Consider the following 23,568-nt stretch of genomic DNA (forward strand, 5'->3'; position numbering starts at 1 on the left):
CAGCGTTTGCCACATACAACTGCATTCTAAAATGTTTACTCACAGCTAGTCATGGTAACCCCAGGACGGTCTTATGAACTAGGTCTCACTAGTTGCCTTGTTTTTCAAAATTCGAGGAAACAGAGACACAGAGAGGTGATGTGATGAGTCCAAAGTTCCATAGAAGGGATCTAGAATGTTATTGGAGTTTTGTCCCTGGACCAAGCATTGGGCTTAATAATTAACTTTTGAAGAAGACATATGTATGCATGCACGTATTGTATATATGCATGTATGATGTATGTATGTGTGACTGTATGTATGCATGTATACATGCATATATAAATGTATGTGAACTCTGAGCTTATAAAGGATTTGGTTGCACAATCATATTCCCTTGCTTTTTTTTTTAAACAACCTCACCTTGCCAAAAGCCTTCATTATTCTCTTACATATCTATACTTTTGTTCTTAATAACCAAGGCAGTGGGAAAGAGGTGAGCTCTTAAGGCCTCTTCCTTGCATATAAAGATAAGGCCTGGCTTTTGGTTCTTCTGATAGGTGTGGGCCAGGAGGCTCCTTGGGACATGGAGCATTACACCTCACTGCCACCAAGAGCCTGTGTTCTGGGAAAGAAACTGTCAAGAACCAGTATGCTAACATTACTGGTAAGTGAGGGAAGGACAGACGTAGTTCTCAGCAGCACCTTCACACATGTGTGAGCTTCTTAGGAAACCGCTCCAGGCAGGTGAGGGAGTATAAGTCAGGTGTTACCATTGGCCCATTGTAGCTAAGGTCAGTTGAAGCTTCTAGGTAAGCTACCACAGGCACTAGTACATGAGAGACTGGGCAGCCATAGCTAACTCTGGAACATTCTCCTGCCTCTTACTGCACATCATTCAGATTTACTTATAGTTTTTCTGCAAATGAAATAATCACACCCATTTCCCAGCTGAGGAAGCCGAGGCTTGTGGGGGCAGATGGGTGAGTTGATTAGTCAAGACTCCAACCCCGGCCTCTGTATCTTTGTAGCACAGGAGATTTAGGGAATTAGGGAATGAGAGGGTTCAGGCAGGGGCTTGATACCTGCACATTCTCATGGTCATCCTGAGAAGGAGGTACTTAGGAAGAGCACAGTCAGACATACGTGAGATTGAGTAAAATTAGACCCTGGTGACACAAGGTACCTTGATGTGGAGAAGAGTTTTCCACAACATACTGGAAATACCAATTATGTCAACCAGGCCACGGTGCTGCTTATTGTCACCTCCCCCATTGACCTTCCCACAGGACCCCTGAACTCCTCCTTGTTTCTACCTCACCCTCACTAAGGGGGATGCCTTTTTGGATGTTCAAGTTCTCGTGTAGCTGCTGGCTACAATCTTGCGGCATGTCAAGGCTGACTCTCATCCTGTTTATCCTTTTGCGTTTATCCCCCTCAGAGTCCACAAAAGGCCTCTACATAATTCCTCTTACTGAATGATTCCAACCACCTCAAATGGAATCAGTGCCTCATGTTACCTAGTGAGAAAACTGAGGTGGTATAATTGGCCCAGCTAGAGAGACATGAATCCAGGCCTTAAATTCAGATCCCTCCCACACCAAAGTGTTCGAGGTCACACACCAATTACTTTTTGTCGATCCCCCGGAAGGGTTTTTCTGCTTTTCCTCATTGCTGCGGTACTAAGTTGGATTCACCATTGTCTCACTCTGTGACTTTGCCCCAGAGCCTCTGAATTTTGACGTTTCTGCCCCATGTGCGGGAGGGATGAGTGACAGGAACTCAGCCCTCAACACCTGAGACTTTGTGTGCAAACACGTAAGAAGACACAGGTCAAGCTCAAATTAACAGGAGGAATAAGATCCCAGCTGTCAGCCAGTGCCGCCAGCCAGCTGGTATAAAAGATCCAGACTTAATATAAGAGTGCCTTTCCCATGTCAAAGGCCCCTTTCTTCTGCCCGCCCCTAAGACACCTCTCACACATGTCATCTGGAGGCCAGTATCTGTGTTTCAACCCTCCCCCCACCCCCAGAAATACAAGCCTAGGTATTTTAGTTTTTCTTCCTCTGTCTCCCAAGTTCCCAAGCAGAGTGCTGTCAAAGGCTGGTGAATGACCATTTGATTAACCAATAATGAGATTTGGAGCAAGTGGGAAATTTTTATCCAACATTGAATTAAAAGGTAGTGTACACTGCCCTGCACTTGGACCTCCACCCCCCACAAGAGTCATGGCAAGGCTGGCAGAGGGGATGTGAGGAATACTTACTACACCCCTGGCAGACAGGAAGCCAAGCCTCTGGAGGGGCTGGCTGGGCAGGTGGCTGGACCGGGCCTCTGGGCTGACCTTGCAGTGGTTCTTGGAGCAGTGGCGGGAGTGTGTTCGGCGGGATTTCCGCCCTTCCTCAGGAGACCGACCTCGGTGCCTGGAGAGCAAGAAAGAGATACCTGAAGGTCTTCAGAAGAGAGCCTGGTGGAGAGGCAGCTGGGCCACCAGCATGTCATCTGAGAATGACAGAGTATGATTGTGCGTGTTTGTATGATTTTGTCCCTGGGTATGTCTGTGTACATAAGAATGCTGGATTGTGTATATGCACATTCCACCCACCCTTCATTACTCACCCACTCATCTACCCATTCACCCATATGCCCACCCACCCACTCACCCACCAACCATTCATCCATTTATCCACCAGTCCACCTACCTACCCATCATCCATCCATCATCTCATCCATATTCATCCAACCATCCATCATCTATTCTTCTATCTACTCATCAATCCATTTGCTTACTCCTCCATCCACTTACCCAACACTAACCCATCCATTATCCATCTCTCCATCTACCCATCCAATGATTCATCCATATACCCACCGTCCATCTATCCATCATCTATCATTTATCTATTTATCTATCCATCCATCTATCCCTCTCCTGTTTATTCAGTCATTCTTTATTTGTTCATTTATCAAATATTTATGGGTGTAGCCATGATGACAAAAGAAGTCCATTATTTGATTTGGTTTAATATCCCTCATGTGCTGTGATTGTCTCATGATACTGTATGTTTGGCCGGGCTTATCTATGTTCCCATGCATACCCATGTGTCTTTGTGTATGTGACTTTACCATTTGTGAGATGGAGTCATTCTATTGAGTATCACCCACAGGGGAAATATGTCTGATAAAAATGACAGAGACAATTTGGGTAAGCAAGACTTATCTTGTCTGCTGTAAAAACCAGAGGAGAGTCTGACCCCTTAGAATATCCACATGTGAGTTATAGTTGTAAACACAAATAACACCATTATGAATTTGCAGTCACCTGGAAATCCCTCACACTCCTCCCTGAATCCTGAAGACGTAGATAGGGCGGGTGTTACTTTCCCATTTTACAGATGGGAGAGCTGAGGTTCAGAGATGTTTAGGCTCTTGCCTGAGGTCACATAGCTGAAAAGTGGGCCAAACCAAGGCAGGATGTTTCACCTTTAAGAACCATCTTCTCTGAACTTTTCAGACAGCACTGGGGGCAAGTGGCAGGTATTATGAGGAGGTTCACAAAGTGACAGAGGCATTGCTCTGGGCGGAATATTGTCAGAAGGCAGGGTGAGGCACTCAGACAGCCTTGAATGTGAGCAGACTAGGTTGGGGCTAAGTCTGTGATCATGGAGGAAGCAGCCTCCACTCACGCTAGCCGGAGTGAATGCACCTGGATGATTGTATGAGGAGGACAAGTTCTCATCCTGTTTGGGCTCTGCCCTGCACATGGACAGGAAGGCTCTTGTGTGTCTTGGTCAATCAGAGCGCTGTGTGGCTTCACCTGGTGGTCCCATTTGCAGCTGGAGTCCAGCAGACACACAGAGGTTGGCTTGGGAGGGGACATGTCAGCTGCAGAGTTTCTCACACCTGCTCTGTGTTCAGATTCCCTGGGGAATTTTGCTTGTGTGTGTGTGTGTGTGTGTGTGTGTGTGTGTGTGTGTGTGTGCGCTCTCTCTCTCTCTCTCTCTCTCTCTCTCTCTCTCTCTCTCTCTCTCTCTCTCTCTCTCTCTCTGCCTAGCTGCGGTCAGTGACTATAGGGTGGGATGCAGACACTCAGAATTTTTTTTGAAAACAGTTCTGAGGTGACCATCAAGTGCAGACAATATAGAAAATCATCACACTCACAATATCATGGGGGTCACTGAGAGAAAGGGTTTGAAGTCAGCCCAGAGCCTGGTACAAAGATAAACATTTCTCCCCCTCCCCTCCTCCTCTTCCTCCTCCTCTTCCACCTCACTGTCTCCTCTTCTCCCTCCTCTTTCCACTCTGCTTCCTTCTCTTCCAGCCACCTCGTTTCCATTGAAATAAGGTAAGGCCCTGCCACGTTCCCATCCCCAGGTATTATGAATAAACACTTGAAAAAAGAGAAGACCCCGACCCCAGAGGCTCGCTTTGGCCCTCCGCCCACACATCAACAATTCCAAATGTTCTCATCCGCAAAACCTTCTTTCTCTCCTCATCTACAAGAGCACTCCACTCCCATCATTTTCTGATTAGGATGGCCGATGCATCCGCAAAGAGACCTCAGAGTCGGGAGAAAACGGACTCAGAAGGGCCTCAGAATCTGGTACTTGGTGCTGTGTGTCCTTTCATAGGTGGCTCAGTTTCTCTGTTCTGAGACTGGGAAGTCTAGAGCCAGACTTCCTGGTTTTAATGCTAGCTGTATCCCTCAGTTGCTAAGCCTCAAGTTCCTTAAAGCCTCAGTTTCCTCATCTTCACAATGGGACAATAGGAATGACCTCAAGGGACTGTGGAGAGGGTCGTGGGAGCTGGCACCCCAAAGGCACTTAGCAAGCCTGTGTTCCAGGGTGGTGACTACTGTGCCCCTTCTGCCTGCAGGTGCTGAACAGCAAGCCGGGGCAACTCTGGCCTGGAGAGCGAGAGAGTCCCTTAGTGTGGGACACAGAACTCGGGTCAAGCCGGGTGGGTGAGGAGGGGCAGCAGGGCCAGAGGGGTTACCTGCTCTCGCAGCTGGAGGAGCGCAGTTCCGAGCTCTGAGACCTCGAGGGGCAGCGGTGGTGTCTATGGCGGTGAGACTTCCGGCTTCGAGATCTTCAGAAAAGGGGGGAGATGGAGGGGGGAAGAAGAAGAAGAAGAAGAAGAAGAAGAAGAAGAAGAAGAAGAAGAAGAAGAAGAAGAAGAAGAAGAAGAAGAAGAAGAAGAAGAAGAAGAAGAGAGAAGAGGAGAAGAGAAGAGAAGAGAAGAGAAGAGAAGAGAAGAGAAGAGAAGAGAAGAGAAGAGAAGAGAAGAGAAGAGAAGAGAAGAGAAGAGAAGAGAAGAGAGCGAGACATTGATTTTGATCTTGTGATACACAAATCCCGGAATTCATACCCCAGAGTAGTCTAGGTCCCCCACAAAGGGACTTGTCTCCCAGCCTCACAGGCCAGCTTCCTGCCCGCATCTTAGAGGCTTGCTGCCCAACTAGGCTGAGCTCAGGGAAGTAGTAAGAGGCCTTTGTGGGGAATGTGGATGACAGTGGCCTTGAGATGTGTCCTCACGGCTAGAAGCAGTCCTGGCACAAACCACACCCTAGGCAGGAAGCTGCCCCCAAGCCTCCCTTGTCTTTCTCAAGGTCAGGAATCTGCATTTCATTCAGTTTCAAAGGCCAGCCAGGTTCTAGCAAAACACTGATCCATGGCCTAGTTGGACGTGAAGGTAAAAGGGTCTGCTGTGCCTCCAGGGCCCCCAACCCTTGCGGGACCCTCTGATGTTTCAAACACACAGAGAAACAAATGCAGACTCTTCAATGTAAAATATCCCTCTCTTAAAGAGACACTCCTTTAAAACACAAAGGTAACCTTCGGTGTGCACAAAACTATTTGCAGAGTCCACTGGGTCTTTCAGCTGCCAGTTTGTGACCTTGGACCTGGGACATGAAGTCACGTCCTTAGCGTGGCGTCAAAGCCTGACAGCCATTAACGGTCCTGTCACCCTGGCTCACTTCAGCCATTCCCAAGGATGGCTCCCAATCCATCCGGGGACGATCAAAGAAAGTCAGGTGTGGTTGCTCATGCTTGAATCCCAGTGCTTGGGAAGCTGAGGCAGGAGGACCACCATGAGTGTGAGGCTGCCTTGAACTGGTTCAAAGCTGGTCTGGGTGACATAGTAAGACCCTCTCTAAAAAACAACAAAAACACAAAACGGAGGGTGTGCGGAATGTCGGTGGCTCAGGAACCTGCCTGTTTTTCTCAGCGAAAGAATTAGATTCTTCTGATACAGCTATCAGGCCATATCCATTCCCTGCTTAAGACCTCCTCACTGCCTTTATGCTCTGTCCATACTCTGGTCTTGAACCCGCCAGTCTCAAACAACAGTAGATGTGTAACTCGGCTCGTGCTCTGGCTCAGATGGCAACGACCTCGGTATCGCCCGAATCTAACACATTTCTTCAGGCCCAGGCATTGCGTTCTAAGCCTTTTCCTCCCAGGGATTCTGCTGTTCTTTGCAATAACTGAGGAAGGTGAGTCCTCTCTCTAGCCCCATGGCACAGTGGGGAAACTGAGGCCAGAGAGTTGAAACTAGGTCCCTAGCATGCAACCTAGGATCCCCTCCTGCAGGAAGCTACCCTCACCCTCAAACCCCACTTTTTTCGCCCCGTTGGTGTCCTCACTGTTCATTTTCCGCCACTCAGCCATGCCACCCCCTGTGCTCACTGCCACATGCCAGGGCCTCATGAAGGCATGTCGGATGGAAGGAAGCTAACTCTTGGCCAGCGTGGTAAGAACAACCTACGGCTTCCCGGAAGCCCCTGGGATTCTTGCTCTCTGCCCTGCCCCGTGTGGTTTGCCCAGCTTTCTGATGGTGAACTGCTAGCAATTGCTGGAGAGGGTAACCACCTCAATGTCATCATTATTGCTCCCAGAGCTCTTGAGGCTGACGGACCCAAGGCTACTGGCATCTGAGAACATATGGTGTGTGCTGAGGGTGAAAACTCCAGAGCCACACTCCCTGGTTCCAACACACTCAGGTCACTAGTCCAGTGCCTCTGTTTCTCCATCCTCACAATGGGATCACAAAAGGACCAACTTCAGGGGATTGTAGATGGAGTCCCGCGATTAATAATTTTTCTCTGGATGGCTTCATCTAAACAAATCGGCCCATAGGGACGTTCCTCCCTGATCTTACTGGAGTCTCTCCTCCTTCCTCCTTAAAGCGTGGTCCACATCTTTGTGGTGCTGACTGAAATGTCCTCCTCTGTGCTGACCTTGAGTAAAGGGACCCTTGGAGGCAGCCACGCTGAGCGCCCTCCCTCTGTGCCCTGCCTCATCTCTCCCCTCCTCAGAAGCTGGCCTCCTTTCATTCTATTGTCTTTGATCCTCTCTTTAGATGCTTCTTGGCGGGAGATAAAATATTAGTTGATTGGAAAACACATCGCACTAACGTTTACAGAGTATAAAGTAGGTGGGTTGTAACCAAATTTACTTTTAATTTGATCGGGAACCGAACTCCACAGGCAGTCCTGGCTGATTTGAATTTCTACTACCAGCTATAAACTGTGAGACAGCTGGGCCCGAGACAACTTGGGACTCCCAGGGAGTGCTGTACTGTAAACCAGAGTATGGAAACCAGCAGCCAGAGTATAGATGTAGATGCTTGTTCACCTACGCACACATGAGATCACAACCCACAATCCATGCCCACACTACACAGATATGTGCACAGGTAAAGATTGCCATAACCCCCTGCACAGGATGCAGACATACAGTGTTCATGTAGAGTGTGCACACAGAGTGAACAGAATTCATACACATGAGTCCACAGTGCTGTTTGTGAGAGCTGTTTGCCACCACGCTCATACACAGGGGGCATTCACGTGAACACAGCCAGATCCCATGCTTACATGCGATGTGCCCATGTTACATGCACTGTGCAGACCATGTGCATGGATGTTTGCATGGCATAAAAATATGTAAGACATTTATAAGTGATGTGCACACTACACTTCTACAAGCTACCTACAAAGATAGGTGTAGTGTATATACATGTTACACATAGAATGAGCCCTTCAGGCACAAACATATACACTGTACATTACAAGCACGCATGCACACACACACACATATCACATATACAGTCTGTGTATCCATGCATACTCTACCCCTCACTTTCAAGTGAATGGAAATCCCTCTCCCTCTCTCTCTTTCTTCCTTCCTCCTCCTCAGCCACTGCTCCTCCCTCCCCCGTGCCCCAAGAGAGGCCAGGCCTCCACTTCCTCCAACTGCACGGTGTGCTCCGGGAGGGGCGTCTGTCTACTCACTGTTTTTTGTGCTTCTTCTCTTCCCGTCGTTTGCTTTTAGGGCTACAGGAGCTAAATGAGAAACGGCCAGTTAATTGAAGGCTGAAAACACAGCAGAGCACCAAGTGTAGTTCCAGATTAAACACAAGCAGGTTGTTCAAATGCCAACATCTTTATGCAGTGAGTTAGGCCAGGGATCCTGGCTCCTGCCCCTGTGCTGAGCACAGGGCGCTGAGGAGGCCAAGTTCACTCGAGAAGGTTAATAACAGCAATGGTGCTGAAGATCACAGCAACAACACCTGCCATGCTAAGAGGATTGAGTGCACACGTGTGAACAATCTCACCCTACTGCCCCCACCACCCCTGGGTGGAGGCGCAGCTTGTAAAAGCCCATTTTAGAGATGTGGAAATGAAACCTCTGATTGGCTAAGACCCTGAGGTGAGATCACACAGCCGAGCTGGGGAATGGGCCAGACCGTGGTCCTCTGTGACTGCTGGTCAATCAGTTTAGAAGGGGGTACAACAGCCAGAGAGATAGATGAAGGCAGATCGGGTTTGGTAGATTATGAAACATTCTGCCCATGAATATTAGAGTACCAGAGCCCTGGGGCATGGATAGAATGAGCAGTGATGAGCCAGGACCCCGGTGTAGACAACCAGAAGTCTGAGAAAGTCTGAGCCTGCTAGATCAAGCCAGATTAGCTTCACGGGTTCGCCAAAAACCCATTGCTGTCTACTGAGGTCCTGGGAGTGGGCGGGGCATTAATTTCATCTTATGACGCCACCACACCAAGTTTGAGTCCCACCTCTGCTGCTCAGGTGAGCGACATCAGACAGGTGACATGCTCTCTCTGAGACCGCTCGCCTCAACCATGCAAGGAGGAAGCCACAGCCTAAGCTATGTGACCGACGGGATGGGTTCTCACTGGTAGCCAGTGATACTGGGAATGACAGTTCGCTCATCAATGAACGCATGGAGGCTTTGCCCTCTCTGAACTGCTGCTCTAGATACAGCTGATACTCCTGAAGAGGCCACTGTCACCTGTCAACAGCCCTTAGCTGACAGATTTGGCTCTGAACTTTTTGGCTGTGGCCCTGGTCTCTCTTGTCTTAGTCTCAGTTTCTCCATCTGTCGAATGGGAACCACAAACACACCCACGGCTGAAGGCTGAGATGGGTGGCGGAAAGAGCGTAGCGTAGGGCCCGCTTCCCATGAGTCCCTGTGGGTGGTGGAGCTTCAAGTTGCTACCGCCATGTTCTCTACCCCTTGCCCAGATGTAAGAAACTTAGTGGTGGAGTAATGGCGCCCATGTCTCCTAAGAGCCTTGACTTCCAATTTCTGGGCAGAGGTTGGCCCAAGAGCACTGCTCAGCCCCAAAGCTGGCTCTAACGGTTCTGGGAAACCAACCCAGGCTTTCATTGTTTGAGGGAACTGAGGCTCGGGAAGGCAGAAGGGAACCCAGGGACGGAAGCCCGCCCTGGGCATCCGTCCAGAGCAAGCCTGCCGAAGCGGAAGGCCGAGTAAGCCGCCAGAAGCAGCGAGAGTCTTACCTGTGTCTCCTCTTCTTGGAAAAAGACCTGATTTGAAGGAAAGGGAGAGGGAGGGAAGACAGAGGGGAGGGGAGGGGGAGGGGGAAGGGGGGGAGAAAGGGGTGGGGAGTGGAGAGAATAAACACAGGTGAGTCTGAGCAGTTCTTCCTGGGCGATGCTTTAGGGTGATGGGCTCTTGCCCGGCAGGACTCGGGACCCCTAACCAAACCTCCTCCCCCCATCAGATTTTGAAGAACACGAAGCCCGCATGGGAAATGCTGCCTGCCTTGTGTACTGAGGTTCAGGTCAAAGCCACCAAGCACATGAAAAATTGTCAGCAAGCCTCTCCCAGATGAAGCCGGAGCGGGGCGGCATGGGGAAGTTCTCTGTGCTCCCCAAGTCCTCTTGCCACCTGCCTTGGTTGTAGATTTCTCCTCTTCCTCTTTCTCATATTCCTCCTCCCCCTCCTCCTCCTCCTCCTGCTCCCTCCTCCACACGAAGAACCCCTGCTAGGCATCGGGCTCTGCACTAAGCTCTGGGCATATGCACGCTCTTTCTGTCCATCCCTGTGGCATACTATGGAGGCCAGTGAGGGTCAGAACTTACTGCCCGGTCACCTCTGTCGGCACCCCCTCCCCCAGGCTCCCCGTCTCCTGCCCTCCCCACAGTCTGCAGCAGTTTCTGGGTCCAGCAGGCTGAGCTACTGAGCTGCTCCTTGGTGGAGCCCAGAGCTCTCCACCCTGTGATCCCCGTTGACCCGGCGGATGGGAACAATTTGAAAGCCATAGTTGGGTTTTGCTCACTGTTTTATTTCTGGGTTTTGGAATCTTGAGTGTGAATAGAGGTGAAAGTGAAGTTTTTAAAAAGATCTCAAACCATGATATTAGGAGAAGGAAAGGCCCAAACGCGTCTCCACTGCCAGCTGCCACCTCCAAAACCAACAGCTGCCATAAACCAAACATTTCATGAACACAGACATGGAGAAGCTGGACTTGGGGGAGAGAGTGCCCAGAAGGAGGCATCAGGAAGAGCCACAGTATTCATTTCCAGTCTCCCTTTCCTTCCTCTCTCTCCAGGGTCTCACTAAATTGCCCAGGCTGGCTTTGAACTTGTGACCTTCTTGCCTCAGACTCATAAGTAGCTGGAATTACAGGCCTGGAGTGAGAAGCCACCTGGCTTTTGAGATCCAGGCGGGGTAAAAGTCCCCCACACTGGGACCACCTGCTCAGCACAGGCAGGTGACGAGTGTCCACCTACACTCATGGGCATGCCCTTGCCTTAGCATCAGGCTCCACGGCAGGAATGATGTACCGCTCTAAATTAGCCACATCTCACTAATCACTCACAACTCTAGACAGGTGGTGGATGTAGCCAGTCGGGCCAAACTGAGGTTGAGACCTTTCTAGCAACATGGGGTGAGACGTGCCCAAAACCCCTGGACTGAGAAAACTCTTATTTGGTGCCACTTTGAAGGCGAGGAAAACCCAAAATGACCTCTGACCTTTGGTAACCATACACAGCTAAAGCATGCAGGGGCATTGGACGATGTGGGTGAACAAGAATAAATCACAAGCCGCTCTTTCCCTACAATCCACAGCCAACTGCAAGGCTGGGACGACGTACAGAGTGGAGATTGCTGACTGTCCCATGGACACAGAGCTCCTCCGAGCTGACTGAGGGTGGCCCGTGGGAAGTGGCTCCGTGAAGATGGAAATTTCTTTGCAGAAGAATGGTACCATGGGAATTTTGCATTGCAATATTTCTCAATGAAACGTGTTGGCTCGGCCCCACTGGCCACACTGGCTGCCAGTCTTTCCTCCTCTGTAAACACACATGTGCACTTGACACCATGCCTGTGTGTGCATGTATGTGTGTATATATGTATGTGTGCATGTATGTGTGTATATATGTATGTGTGCATGGATGTGTGTATATATGTATGTGTGCATGGATGTGTATATATATGCATGTGTGCATGGATGTGTATATATATGTATGTGTGCATGGATGTGTGTATATATGTATGTGTGTGAATGTGTGCATGCATGTGTGTATATATGTGTGTATGCATGCATGGATGTGTGTAAATAAGTCTCTGTGTATGCATGTATGTGTGTGTATATATGTTTGTGTGTGTGTGCGCGTGCGTGCATGGATGTGTGTAAATAAGTCTGTGTGTGTGCATGTGTACATGTATGTGTGTGTATAGTAAACACCTGGACTGAGAGTCCAAATCATAAGAGGCCTTTCTCTGATCCTCCCTGTTCCCCACCCAAGGTGAGGAATCCCTAGATGTCATGTTCTTCAACATGACCCTGCCTTCTAGGACATAGCCGGAGCACTCACAGGCCCTTTCCTGACACTTTGGAACATTGATGAAGAGATCACTGTCGGCTTCTGGCTTGGCCTGTGATGTGGCAGACATGGGACAGGACACAGGCCCCTCCCCTTAAGGACCAGGAAGCAGAGGGAACTGCCTGGGTTCCTCAGCTTTTCACTCCTGATTCCCAGCCCCTCTTATAGGCCCGGCAGGTCCCCCAAACCCTCCTGCTTCCTTCTAATCAGCTCCCTGTTCTAGTCCGTGTTAGATTTAATGGATCTATCCCCCCCCCCCCCCAAGAGTCCTAACTCTGACGCAAACCAGTGAGAAAACTGCCATAAAGCGAGTGTGCCACACAGACGATTTGAAGTTCTTCCTGGGGCCCTGACCCCTGCAGCCCCTGGGGTGTCCCTGTCTGTGGAGGAGGAAGGACAGTACCTGTGTCTCTTATGCTTCTTGGAGCTTTTCTTCTTCTTCTTCTTGACTGGCGATGGGCTGTAGGATGGGGACCTGTGGGGAGGGAGGCACGTTGCTATGGGTCCCTTTTCCGTCTTTATACGACGTCTCGGCCCTTCTGGGGACCATATTCAGGGACCGTCCCCACACTGCTAGTAGTTTGCATTTGTATTAGATGTTACGTGCCTGACCCCGTTTAATCTTTCTTAGGTTGATATAATTGCTTTGCTTTCATTTTCAGAAAAAAAAAAAGTGAAATTCAGAGCGGTAAAGTGGCCTGCTCAAAGACACACAGCCAAGACATGCATGGTCTGAGATTCGATCAGAGTTCTCTCTGTTCCCAGGTTTGTTTCATTATCACAGAACAGCTACCCTGTTTTTTTTTTTGTTTGTTTGTTTTGTTTTTTGTTTTTTGTTTTTTGTTTTTTTCGAGACAGGGTTTCTCTGTGTAGCTTTGCGCCTTTCCTGGAACTCACTTGGTAGCCCAGGCTGGCCTCCAACTCACAGAGATCCGCCTGCCTCTGCCTCCTGAGTGCTGGGATTAAAGGCGTGAGCCACCACCGCCCAGCATACAGCTACCATCTTAGTTAAATCGGAAAGGCTTTCTTGGTCTCCTCTGTGGCTTTCCCGACAAGCTCCGCCCATCCCATATTCCTTGGTCTGGTCTCTGCTGTCTCCTTGGGAAGCCTCTGTCCCTGAAGTCACAGCATGGGGGCAGCCACCAAAGAGACACCTGGGGAACAGTTTACCCTCTCTAGGGCCAAGGTGATGACTCAGCCTGACGCTAGGGTGACCTGATTTCCCATCTTGACCAGCAACTCACAGGCCCTCTGGGAGGATCACAGCTTGTCTCTCGGGTTTATTTCCTCACAGAGAAAGCGGGCTTGGGCTGGAAACAGAGGCTGCAAGCTCAGGGCCAGCAGGAGCCTCTCTAATGAGGTAGACCAATGAAGCGGGCTGGCTGGGAGACAATAGGGAGCGGTGAGGACTGCGGAGAGCCAGAGACCAAGCAGCGGCCTCTCAGATGGGGGCTGGGGTTCCGTGTAAGAATGCAGCCCCAGCCTGTTAGCACTCAGGCATTCACACTGGCCCGCTGCTCTCAGGGACCTAGCAGGGCAGACACAGCAGCAGTGGCAGCCAAGATGTGACACTGTAGTTGCTACAGCCACTGAGAACGCTCTCCCTATGCGCATGCGTCGTATCCTCTTATAAAATGCAAGCCTTTCTCGCCCCCCGCCCCTCCACTCTGCTCTTGCTCAGAGGCCGCCTCTGCACCTCTACCCAATAAACCTCCCGTTGTGAGCTCTGTTGCATGGTGTGACTCTGCGGGGCCCCTTGGCTCCAACCCGCCAAGGTCGCCTTCTGCCACTAAACTATCACACAGCCTCCCACAGCCTCTGCCTTTTCCACAGAAGGCTCCAGAAACCCGTATTTTTTTTTCGTATGAAATATTCCAATTTTTAAAGAGTACACACTAATTTTGTTTTCTAAAAACAAAAAAAAAACAACAACAACAAAAAACTTGGCAGGCTCAGCAAAACAGATCAGCAAAGAGAAATGGATGAGGAACAACTCAACCCTTGAGGAACCGCAACCGTCCCCAGGCTCTCGCTCAGGGGACACTTGCTGGAGGGATAATTAGGGATAATCCCGCGGCGCGCTGTGTCCTCCTTCCTCTAAGTTCCGCATACTTCTCAAATCGGGAACTCCATGCACCCCGAGCCCACCCCCTTCCTGACAATAGCTGGAAAGTGGGGGTGTCACCCCGCACTACCCCGAGTCCCACTTGGGTCCATCCTTAGGAGGTGGCCTGAGTAGGTGTGTTGGAGAAAACCCCTGTAAACCTGGGCCGTCCCGATGTTGCTCTCTGCTGCCCCCTGCAGGCTTCTATAAGCGCTGCCTGGGTGTGATTCCCTGGCTCCCCTGGAGCCGGAAGACTAGACAAGGTTTTCCCGAGGGGCGCTGGGAGTATTTTTCAGCGTGAAAACGTCTTGAAAGAGTTATGTGTAGAAAGAAATTCAAGGAGCTCAAAAGAGCCACGAGCTGGTATCGATATAAACATTAATCCTGGCTCTAGAGAGGAGTCCTGGGAATCAAATCCAAGGCAGATTCTGACGTCCCATCCTATGAGCTTTTTTAATCTTCCCATCTCTGAAATGGGCATAATAAAGCCTGCCTGGCAGAACGCGGCTGGGAATGAAAGATGGGTAGCAAGGTGTTTGGCACAAGCCTCTGCACTCCGTGAGTTTCAGTCTCTCAAGTTCAGCATCCGTGGTGATTGCGGCTCTTTATGAATTGGTCACATACAACTGCTGAGCACCGTGTCAGCTGCCTCCGTATTTCCCTCCTCCTCTTCCTTTATTTATTTATTTTTTTGTGATACAGAGAGTCTCACTCTGCAGCTCGGGCTGACCTAGAAGGCAACCAGGTTGGCCTCAGACTCACAGCAATCCTCAGACTCCCAAGTGCTGTTATTACCTGCACGAGCCACCATACCCAGAGTCCATTTCTCTTCTAATGCTCACCAGGAGGTTGGTATTATTGCTATCATTTGCAGGAGAGGGGAACAAAAGGCGCAGGAAGGTGAAGCCCGGGGTACTAAGGTACTAAGGTACACAGGTACTAAGAGGCACAGAAGGCATTTGCCCCCCCCCCCCCAGCTGGAGTCACTGGCAGACTCTAAAGCGTTATTCCCCCTGTTCTGTTCCTTCCCCCGCCCCTGAGTCTTTGAAGTTTCATCTGTCTTCAGGACCCTCACCTCCTTCTCTTCTTTCTGGTCGATTTCTTCTTTTTCTTTTTCCCCCTGGAGGAAGGCGGTGGTGTCAGGTCCCTGTCTTGAGAGGCACTGTGGGAAAGGAGAAGGCAGCATGAGAGGGTCCCTTGGCTCCCTGGTCAGGGCTGTCACAGCCAGAGAAAGGGAGAGGAGCCAGCTCCTTGGCGACTCCAAAGACCCATGATGAGCATCTGATTGCCACCTCATGGCTGATTCGGTCACACCTCGGATTAAACATCTTAAATAAGGACTTAATGCACACCTAATGAGACAGACACTGTAGTTACCCAAATGCCAATTGATTATTTAAAACAAGGTTTATAGAGGTTAACTGCCCCTTAATAGATTTATTATTGAATTTGCAAATGGCTCACCTCGGTAAATAAATCACTTTAAAAATAATGAATTGGCAGTTCAGCCCGCTCCCTCCCCAAACCGTCCCGTCTACACTTCCTGCTGTAAATTTCACAGGAGGCAGAAGGTGTGTTGAGTAGAAGCTGATTATTAGAAGTGTATTTGCGCGGGTCTAATGTAACAAGATACATATCTGACACCGCTTCATGGAACCTCAGAAACCTCCGCTCTTCAGGAATAATTATTTCCCATTCAATTAAATTCAAACGCTCAGGGCTGCCATCAAATGAAGTCAAGTTATCTTGTAGAACTGGGGCAGGCTCCAGGGATGGAGAGAGAGAGAGAGAGAGAGAGAGAGAGAGAGAGAGAGAGAGAGAGAGAGAGAACACTATCCTATAGCAAAGAGGCAGCTATGGATTGAAATCTGTTTGAGAACGGAAATGTGAGCTCCGTTGGCCTTTACTGGAACAACTAGTGTTATTTTTATTAATTTAGTAGCAATGAAACTAGCCGTGGTATATTTATTGTGTACCAAGAGTTTTTATATCTTTTGACATAAAATATTTAGAAGGCGTTGCGTTTGGAGGCCAGAGGACAACTTTGGGTTTCATTTATTAGGTGTCATCCACTTTTTTTTTTTTTTTTGAGACAGGATCTCTCACTGGCCTGCAGCTGACCAAGTAGATGAGACTGACTGACCGGTGACTATCAGGGACCTCCTGACTCCACTTCCCCAACACCGGGGTCACACGTGTGGGCTGCCACACCTTGACTTTCTTTTTCTTTTTTTAAAACCTGCCCCCGGGAGTGAACTCAGGTCTTTGTAGTGACAAGGCAGAGCACTCAGTTGAGAAAGCCCCTCTCTAGGACAGGACACCAGGATGATTCTTGTTATTTCATTTCACAGGTGAAGAAAATGAGGTCCAGAGAGTTGCGCGGACTTACTGTTGGCCACACAGCCAGGAATCATCGAAGCTGGGACTCGAACCCCTGTGATTCCTGCCCTGTGAGCTGCCTCAGAACCCCAACTGCCTTCTACAGCCTTTAGAGCAGCTAGTGGCCCAACCCAATAGAACATCACAAAACTTTGTCATATTTCATTCCATTTGAAGAATCTGGATCATCAAGGTTGGCAGGGGAGATGATGAGGGGTTAGAATGTATGTTAAGGCCTCTTCTCCTCCAACAAATGGATATATATAATTTTTAAGAGATTCACTTTCAGAAAGTTAAAAATAAACATCATAAGGATGTTTAAGAATCAAATCCCGGCTACTGAAGTTTGCCTACATGTTATAAGGCACAAAGCACAATAGACCATCCAGAAAATGAGCCAGCTATTCTTAAAGGCACAGTGGGCGACTTCCAACTTTCTTTCTCCAAAGAGTGCTTGACTCCCAGCAAGAACCCAGTGAGCATTTGCCAAATGACCAAGTGACAGATGAAGGAGCCTGGCCGTGTGCTGAGTCACCTTGTTTCATAAGGGCACATCTGCTGGGAATTTGGGGTGGGGTGGGGTGGGGAGTTTAAAAGTGTGTCAAAAAATGAAGAAAGAATCCATTGTTAGGACCAAGATCTATCGTGGAATATTAATTTAAGATGTGTTACATTTGTTTAAGCTGTGGAACATTTGTTTAATGATGCAAAGATGTGTTGCATTCTTTTATGATTCATTTGTTTAACTCTGTGAAGCTGTGTTACTTTGCCTGCCTAAAACATCTAATAAAGAGTTGAACTGCCAATAGCTAGATAGTAGAGAGAAATATGTGGGGCCAGGTAGAGAGAAAAATAGAAGGAGAACTCTAGAGAGGAAGGGAGGAGCAAGAGGAAAAGGAGAAGAAGAGGAGGACACCAGGGGCCAGCCACACAGCCACACAGCCACACAGCCACACAGCCACACAGCTACACAGCCAGCCATGGAGTACGAGACAAAATGTAGTTAAAGAGGAACAGGATAATTTAAGTTAGAAAAGCTGTCTAGAAACAAGCCAAGCTAAGGCCAGGCATTCCTAAGAATAAGTCTCTGTGTATTTATTTGGGAGCTGGGTGGCAGGACCCCTAAGAGTAAAAACAAAACAAAACAAAACCCACAACTGTAAAGAGCTCTAACATCTATAACCCTGAAGTTTGAGAGGCAAGTGATCTGAGAACCAATGCCCTGGACTCAGGTTAAAATAATAGGGTAAAATTGAAAAGTCTTTAAATTCAGTAGACCTGAAGTCTGTGAGGTGATATGTCCCAAAGCCTTCATACACGTGGTCCCACATTTCCCTATCTCCCTGCCCCCCACTGGTTTATGGAATACATCACAGACTAGTAGTGAAGCACATGGTTGTTAGTGTGCAGGGGTTGGGTACACAGTGTTTGTATACCCTGGAGTTCTGTGTGTGATAGTTAATTACATGATCAGCAATGCAGCTGCTACAGGGGTGGACAGTAAGTTCAAGAGGCTAAGTCCACACTGTGGAAGAGGCAGGGAATACGTAAGCAGAGGTTAAGCACATGTGGATGAGGATAACCACTCAGCTACACGTATAGTTTTAAAATGTGCAGTGGTTGAGGATGTGGTGGTCATACAGCGGCTGAATCTGCGGAGGTCAAAGGTGAAGAAAATAGCAGTAAGAAATGATTGTTCTAGAAACTTGTAGACCTGGATCTGCACTCCAGTTCCCTTCCGAGCTCAGAGATTTTTCTAACATGTGCGGTCCTCATCGGAGAGGTGGGAATTAAACCAGGGACCTGGGGCATACATTTGCTGCCACCTGCCTTGGCCTGGCGCTGAGTACATTCACAGCTAGCACACCAGGTTACAGTCCCATGCCAGGTAACATCATTCCGATCGATGAGATGGTTGTCCCATTAGTTCGATAATGGAGCTGAAAAACCTCCCATCGACTGACGGTCTTGCAACACAGGGTGTCGCTCATGCATGTGTGGCGATGCTGGAGGAGGCAATCTACTGTGTTTACAGTCAGCTCAGACACAGGGTGAGCAACTATGTGCGGATCCTAGAGCCTGGTCACGCTAACAGAGGGCGGGGCTATCTAGTCACTCTATTATCGGAGTATAGAGAAATGCTTGCTTCAGGCAGAAGCTTTTCCACTTGGGTGTCTGCTTCCTGTCTTGATTTCACCGTCAGCTCTTGTGCTTGAGTGGACCTGGGCTGTCCCATTCACCACTGCCCTCAGAGCTGCAGGGTACAGTGTGAATGTGCAGAGGTGACACACGGCTTAGGCGTAGACTGGGTGACATCCTCTGGGTTTGTGGAAGTTCCCTCTAGGTGTTTGGACAACAATGTCTGCTGAGGACAGACTCTTCAGAGTGTGTCCCTGTCATTAAGTATAATCAGTATGACTTTTCGTATCACTAATATGATAGTTATTAATTATCATCATTACTGTGGCTTTTAACTCCACAGAGGATCAGTCACAGACAGAAGAAGACAAGAGGCCCAGACACACTGTACGGCTCAGTTGATAACATGGTATCATCATTTTTTTTCCTTTAGATTTTCTTTCTCAGAATCTTCTGCCCTGGCTCTCTGATGCTCTAAACCAGAATTTTTCTTTTTTTCTTTCTTTCTTTTTTTCCCTTTTTTTGAGGACCTCCTATGTGCCACGCCTACTGCCAGGATCCACAGGTACCCATTAAGGTTTGACTCCGAAATGTCCCCCACAGCTCCTGTCTGAACCCCGCTTCCCAGGCTGGTGCAGCTATTTTGGGGAGGTCACATGAGGTTTAGGAGTTGGAGCCTGGATGACGGAAGTAGGTCATCAGAGGTGGGCCTTTGAAGGTTACGCCCGCCCTGGTTCTGATCTGGCTCTCTTTCTGCACTCCGTCTTGGTCAACTGCTATCCCCTCATACCCTAACTGCCACAGAGGGGCAATTCTTTTAGACTTTACTCACCACAATCGCTAGAAATACCCCTGAAGCCCCGAGTCAAAAGAAACCTAGCCTCCCATGCTCTGTTTCTGTCAGGCACTCCAGTGAGTAGTGCAAAGACTACCACACTTGCCTGGTCTGCATCAATGCTCCCCTCCACTGTCAGAAAAAGATTTCCACATCTCCACTTACAGTTGTTTACCTGAGGTGTGGACCAGAGTTCCAAATATACCACCCACATTAAACAAACAAACAACAAACAAAAACAAGATTTATGGTGTGTGCTTATGATCAAAGCAAAAGATGATGGAGACAGAGTTATCTGGGGATCACTAGCCAGTCAGCCTAACCTAATCGGTGAGCCCTGGATCCATGTGAGAGACCCTGTCATAGAAAACAAGGTGAGCTGTGCCTGATTTCCACACACCCATGCACTACCCCAAGGTGTACCTACACACACTCTCACACATAAGCTCATGCACATGCACACATGTGCATACAGTCTCACACCCATGCACATACACACAGGCACACACACTCGCATATGCATGCACATACATATCATGAGTATGTTCAGATGAGACACTAATGGACTGGGCTGTATGAATGTAAGGTAGAAAATTAAAAACCAGGACGTAGACGGTGCATTGGCCCCTCCATTATCAACTGTAGGCTTAGTTTAGTTATTAAAAAGACTGGAGTTTCTTCATTATTAACATGTCTGTGTAGGGGAATACATGTACATGTGTCATGGCACACATGCTGAGATCAGAAGACAACTTACAGGGGTTGGTTCTTTCCTTCTACCATGCAGGACCTGGGGCTATACCCCTGGTCACCAGGCTTGTCCCTTCTACCATGCAGGACCTGGGGCTGTACCCCTGGTCACCAGGCTTGTCCCTTCTACCATGCAGGACCTGGGGATGCACTCCTGGTCACTAGGCTTGTCAGCAAGCATCTTCACGTCCTATGCTATCTTGCTGTCCTCAGCTAGAGTTTAAGACTTCACTGTTTTAACTTACTGGTCACCTTTATGAGCCTCAGTAAAATGCCACTTACCGGTGTCTAGTACGGTACCTGTCATCTATCAGGGACCAAAAAGGCAATGGCTGAAGAGCTGGGTTAAGGAACGAGGACAAAGGTCTGAAACTCAGGACCCAAATATGGGTTGGGATTATTATTGGAGAGTCCGAGGCTCACAGAATCAGTATGTCAAGAAGCGGTTCTATCACTAAATGTGAGGGTCTTGCCATGACCAATGACCCAAGTGCTGGTTAAGCTAGAATATCAACTTGACTGGATTGAGTGATGCCCGGGAGACGGGGAAAGTATACTCCTGGGTATGTCTGTGAGGGTGCTGCAGAGATGATTGACACATGGAACGTCAAATAAAGTGGGAAGACCCGCCCTGAATGCAATGGTGCGATATTTGATGAGCTTGGAAGGAACAAAGGTAGAAAAGGGAAGAGGCCCTACTAGGGAAGATGTGAAGGTGCCCCCTCTCATTATCCCTCCCTCCCTCCCCTCCCTCCCTCCCTCCCTCCTTCGCTCTCCATCCTGCACCACCATACACAGTCACAGGAAAAGCAGAACCAAGTGATTGTGGAGCAAAATCTCTGAAGCCATGAGCCAAAAGTAACTTTCTACATCTTGTTTTCCTAAATATTTGTCACATGAATGGAAATCTAACTCACACAAGCCGAGTAATACTCTTAGTAGCACATGGTCATTAGAACTCCTGTACTGTATTAGATTCAGTGCCTGAATCTAAATAGTCGTGACCATAGCCATTGGGTCCACAAAACTAAAACACTGGCCCACCCCAGAAAACATTTTTTCTAGCACATGACACGCTCTCAAAGAAGAACTTGAATGTGAGAAGGGGTCGGAAAGGCAAACGTGGTTTCCATACATTCAGCTTGAACCAGCTGGGGGCTGGAAAGGAAGCGCCGTATCTCACCTGTGTGCTCTGGCAGGACCCAGCTCCCGGCAGGTCGTCTCTCTTCCCCAGCTGTTGGTACCAAAGGTCTCAGTGGCCAGATGTTGGCCCAGCTTCTCTGAAGGTCCATCCTGGGCTGGGACCAAGAGACTGCTTTGGGGCTCTGTCCTGCAGGGGAGGAAATACGAAGGTAGAAGTGTTAGGGTATTTGGAGTCAATTCATTAACTAGTCAGACCTAAGGTTTTCTTGCCTCCTTGCTAGCCTGAGATCATGAGGTTATCACTGGCCTTTTTTCTCTATGAGTGGAGTCAAGGGCCATTTCCAGTTCAAGGCAGCCAAGATCCACACATCTTCTCCGCCTTTCTCTCTTTCTGCCTCAGTGACTTTGCATACCATGTACTCCGAAAGTTGAAGCCACTTGGAGGAGGAGAGACGTTGGAACTTTAATGATTTTATAAGAGAGAAATGGACTAGGTTAAGTTGCTCACATCCTCTTTCAAGATGATAGAAACTGAAGCATGGAAGGAGTAGTTTAACCCCCTTTGTCCACTCTTTTTTTTTGTTTAGACTCTATTTCTTTGTCCTCTCTTACCTGTAGCCCCCCCTCCCCCCATAAACCAGTAGTCATAAACCAAGCTCCAAAATATTCCAAAAATATTAAATGGAAAAATTCCATAAACATATCATAAGTATAAACCCTTACTTCTCTGAGTAGCCCAGTGAAACCTTGCACTGCCCTGTTATCTCCTGCTTGGGACATGAACCATCCTTTTACCCAACATATCCATGCTGTATATGCTACCCAACTGTGATTCACTTAGTCGTTATCTTTAGCAGATTGACTGACATAGTACTAGATCACTGTGTCTAAGTCACCCCTTTTGGATTTAAAAATGGCCCCAAGGTATAAGAGAATGACACTGGACATTTGAATATACCAAAGGGAAGACATCGGCGTTTTCATTTTATGAGACAGTATAAGCACAGTACGATATTTTTAAGAGTGAAATCACACCTACAGAGTGTTATTCCTCCATTATCATTGTTCATCTCATGTGATACCTAATTTATAAATATAACCTTTTCACAGGCTCAGGTGTAAAGGAAAAAACATGGTGTGTCCTAGGTTCCAGGGATCCACTGTGGTCTTTGATAATATTCTTTTTTTTTTTTTTTTTTTTTTTTTTTTTTTTTTTTTTTGGTTTTTTCGAGACAGGGTTTCTCTGCGTAGCTTTGCGCCTTTCCTGGAACTCACTTGGTAGCCCAGGCTGGCCTCGAACTCGCAGAGATCCGCCTGCCTCTGCCTCCCGAGTGCTGGGATTAAAGGCGTGCGCCACCACCGCCCGGCTTCTTTGATAATATTCTTATTGGATATGCAGGCAGGTGGGAGGGGCGATTGGATACTTGAATTTGGACACTGCCTTCTCCATTCAGCATCTGTAGTACCTACAGCCAGCTACTAGACTCCTGAGTTCCAAGTCCCTCAACAGTAAAACAGAGAACACCACCAGTCCCTAGACTGTTGATTTGCCATGAGGACAAAGATAACTTAGGCCAACCAAAAGATCTAGGAAAAAAATAAAACTTTTATCTTGCTTTCACTTTCTTGCAAATCGACCAGTCTGGTGCCTCTTGCAGGAGTGAGGTCACCTACTTGGAATAGCAATTTCCATGAAGGCTTAAGGTTCTCTCCTCCTGCTAAACAACACATGGGAGTCACTAATGTGCCTCGACCAGTTGAGTCTCAGGAAGGGACAAGAAGTTGCCTAATCACTCAGTCTTTGCAGATCCTGTTACTCAAAGCCCTGTATCCAAACCAAGAGGAGCCAGGAGCTTAAGGGTCCTGGGACTGTTTTAGTTCATTCTACTTTCAGACTTCAGATCCAGCATGGATAGATGGAAGGGCATCAGCTCTTCTGCACCAGGCTCCTGCTGGTTTTATGACTCACAAGGAATGCATCTGATAAGTTCCCTGATCCTTATGGTTTTCAGGGAGCGAGCCAAGCCCAGTCAATGGGGAAGCAAGGGCAGAACAACACATTTGTCTCTGCCAGCCACTGAT

The 23,568-nt window shown here is 48.4% G+C and overlaps 1 protein-coding gene across 1 annotated transcript in view; it reads right to left on the reverse strand.

The window, feature by feature from the left end:
- The window catches only part of Srrm4 (serine/arginine repetitive matrix 4), a 152,717-nt gene that overhangs the window by 22,378 nt on the left and 106,771 nt on the right, over positions 1–23,568 (reverse strand). Inside the window, exons 2-8 of the mRNA XM_006970816.4 lie at positions 21,527–21,673; positions 15,316–15,402; positions 12,540–12,611; positions 9,803–9,829; positions 8,273–8,323; positions 4,975–5,067; positions 2,246–2,402 (exon numbers count right to left, since the gene is read on the reverse strand). Of these exons, the coding sequence (XP_006970878.1) occupies positions 2,246–2,402; positions 4,975–5,067; positions 8,273–8,323; positions 9,803–9,829; positions 12,540–12,611; positions 15,316–15,402; positions 21,527–21,673 (634 nt within the window). The remainder of the gene's footprint in view (positions 1–2,245; positions 2,403–4,974; positions 5,068–8,272; positions 8,324–9,802; positions 9,830–12,539; positions 12,612–15,315; positions 15,403–21,526; positions 21,674–23,568) is intronic.

The sequence above is a fragment of the Peromyscus maniculatus genome, chromosome 23 (assembly GCF_049852395.1).
Source record: "Peromyscus maniculatus bairdii isolate BWxNUB_F1_BW_parent chromosome 23, HU_Pman_BW_mat_3.1, whole genome shotgun sequence".
Taxonomy (NCBI): domain Eukaryota; kingdom Metazoa; phylum Chordata; class Mammalia; order Rodentia; family Cricetidae; genus Peromyscus; species Peromyscus maniculatus.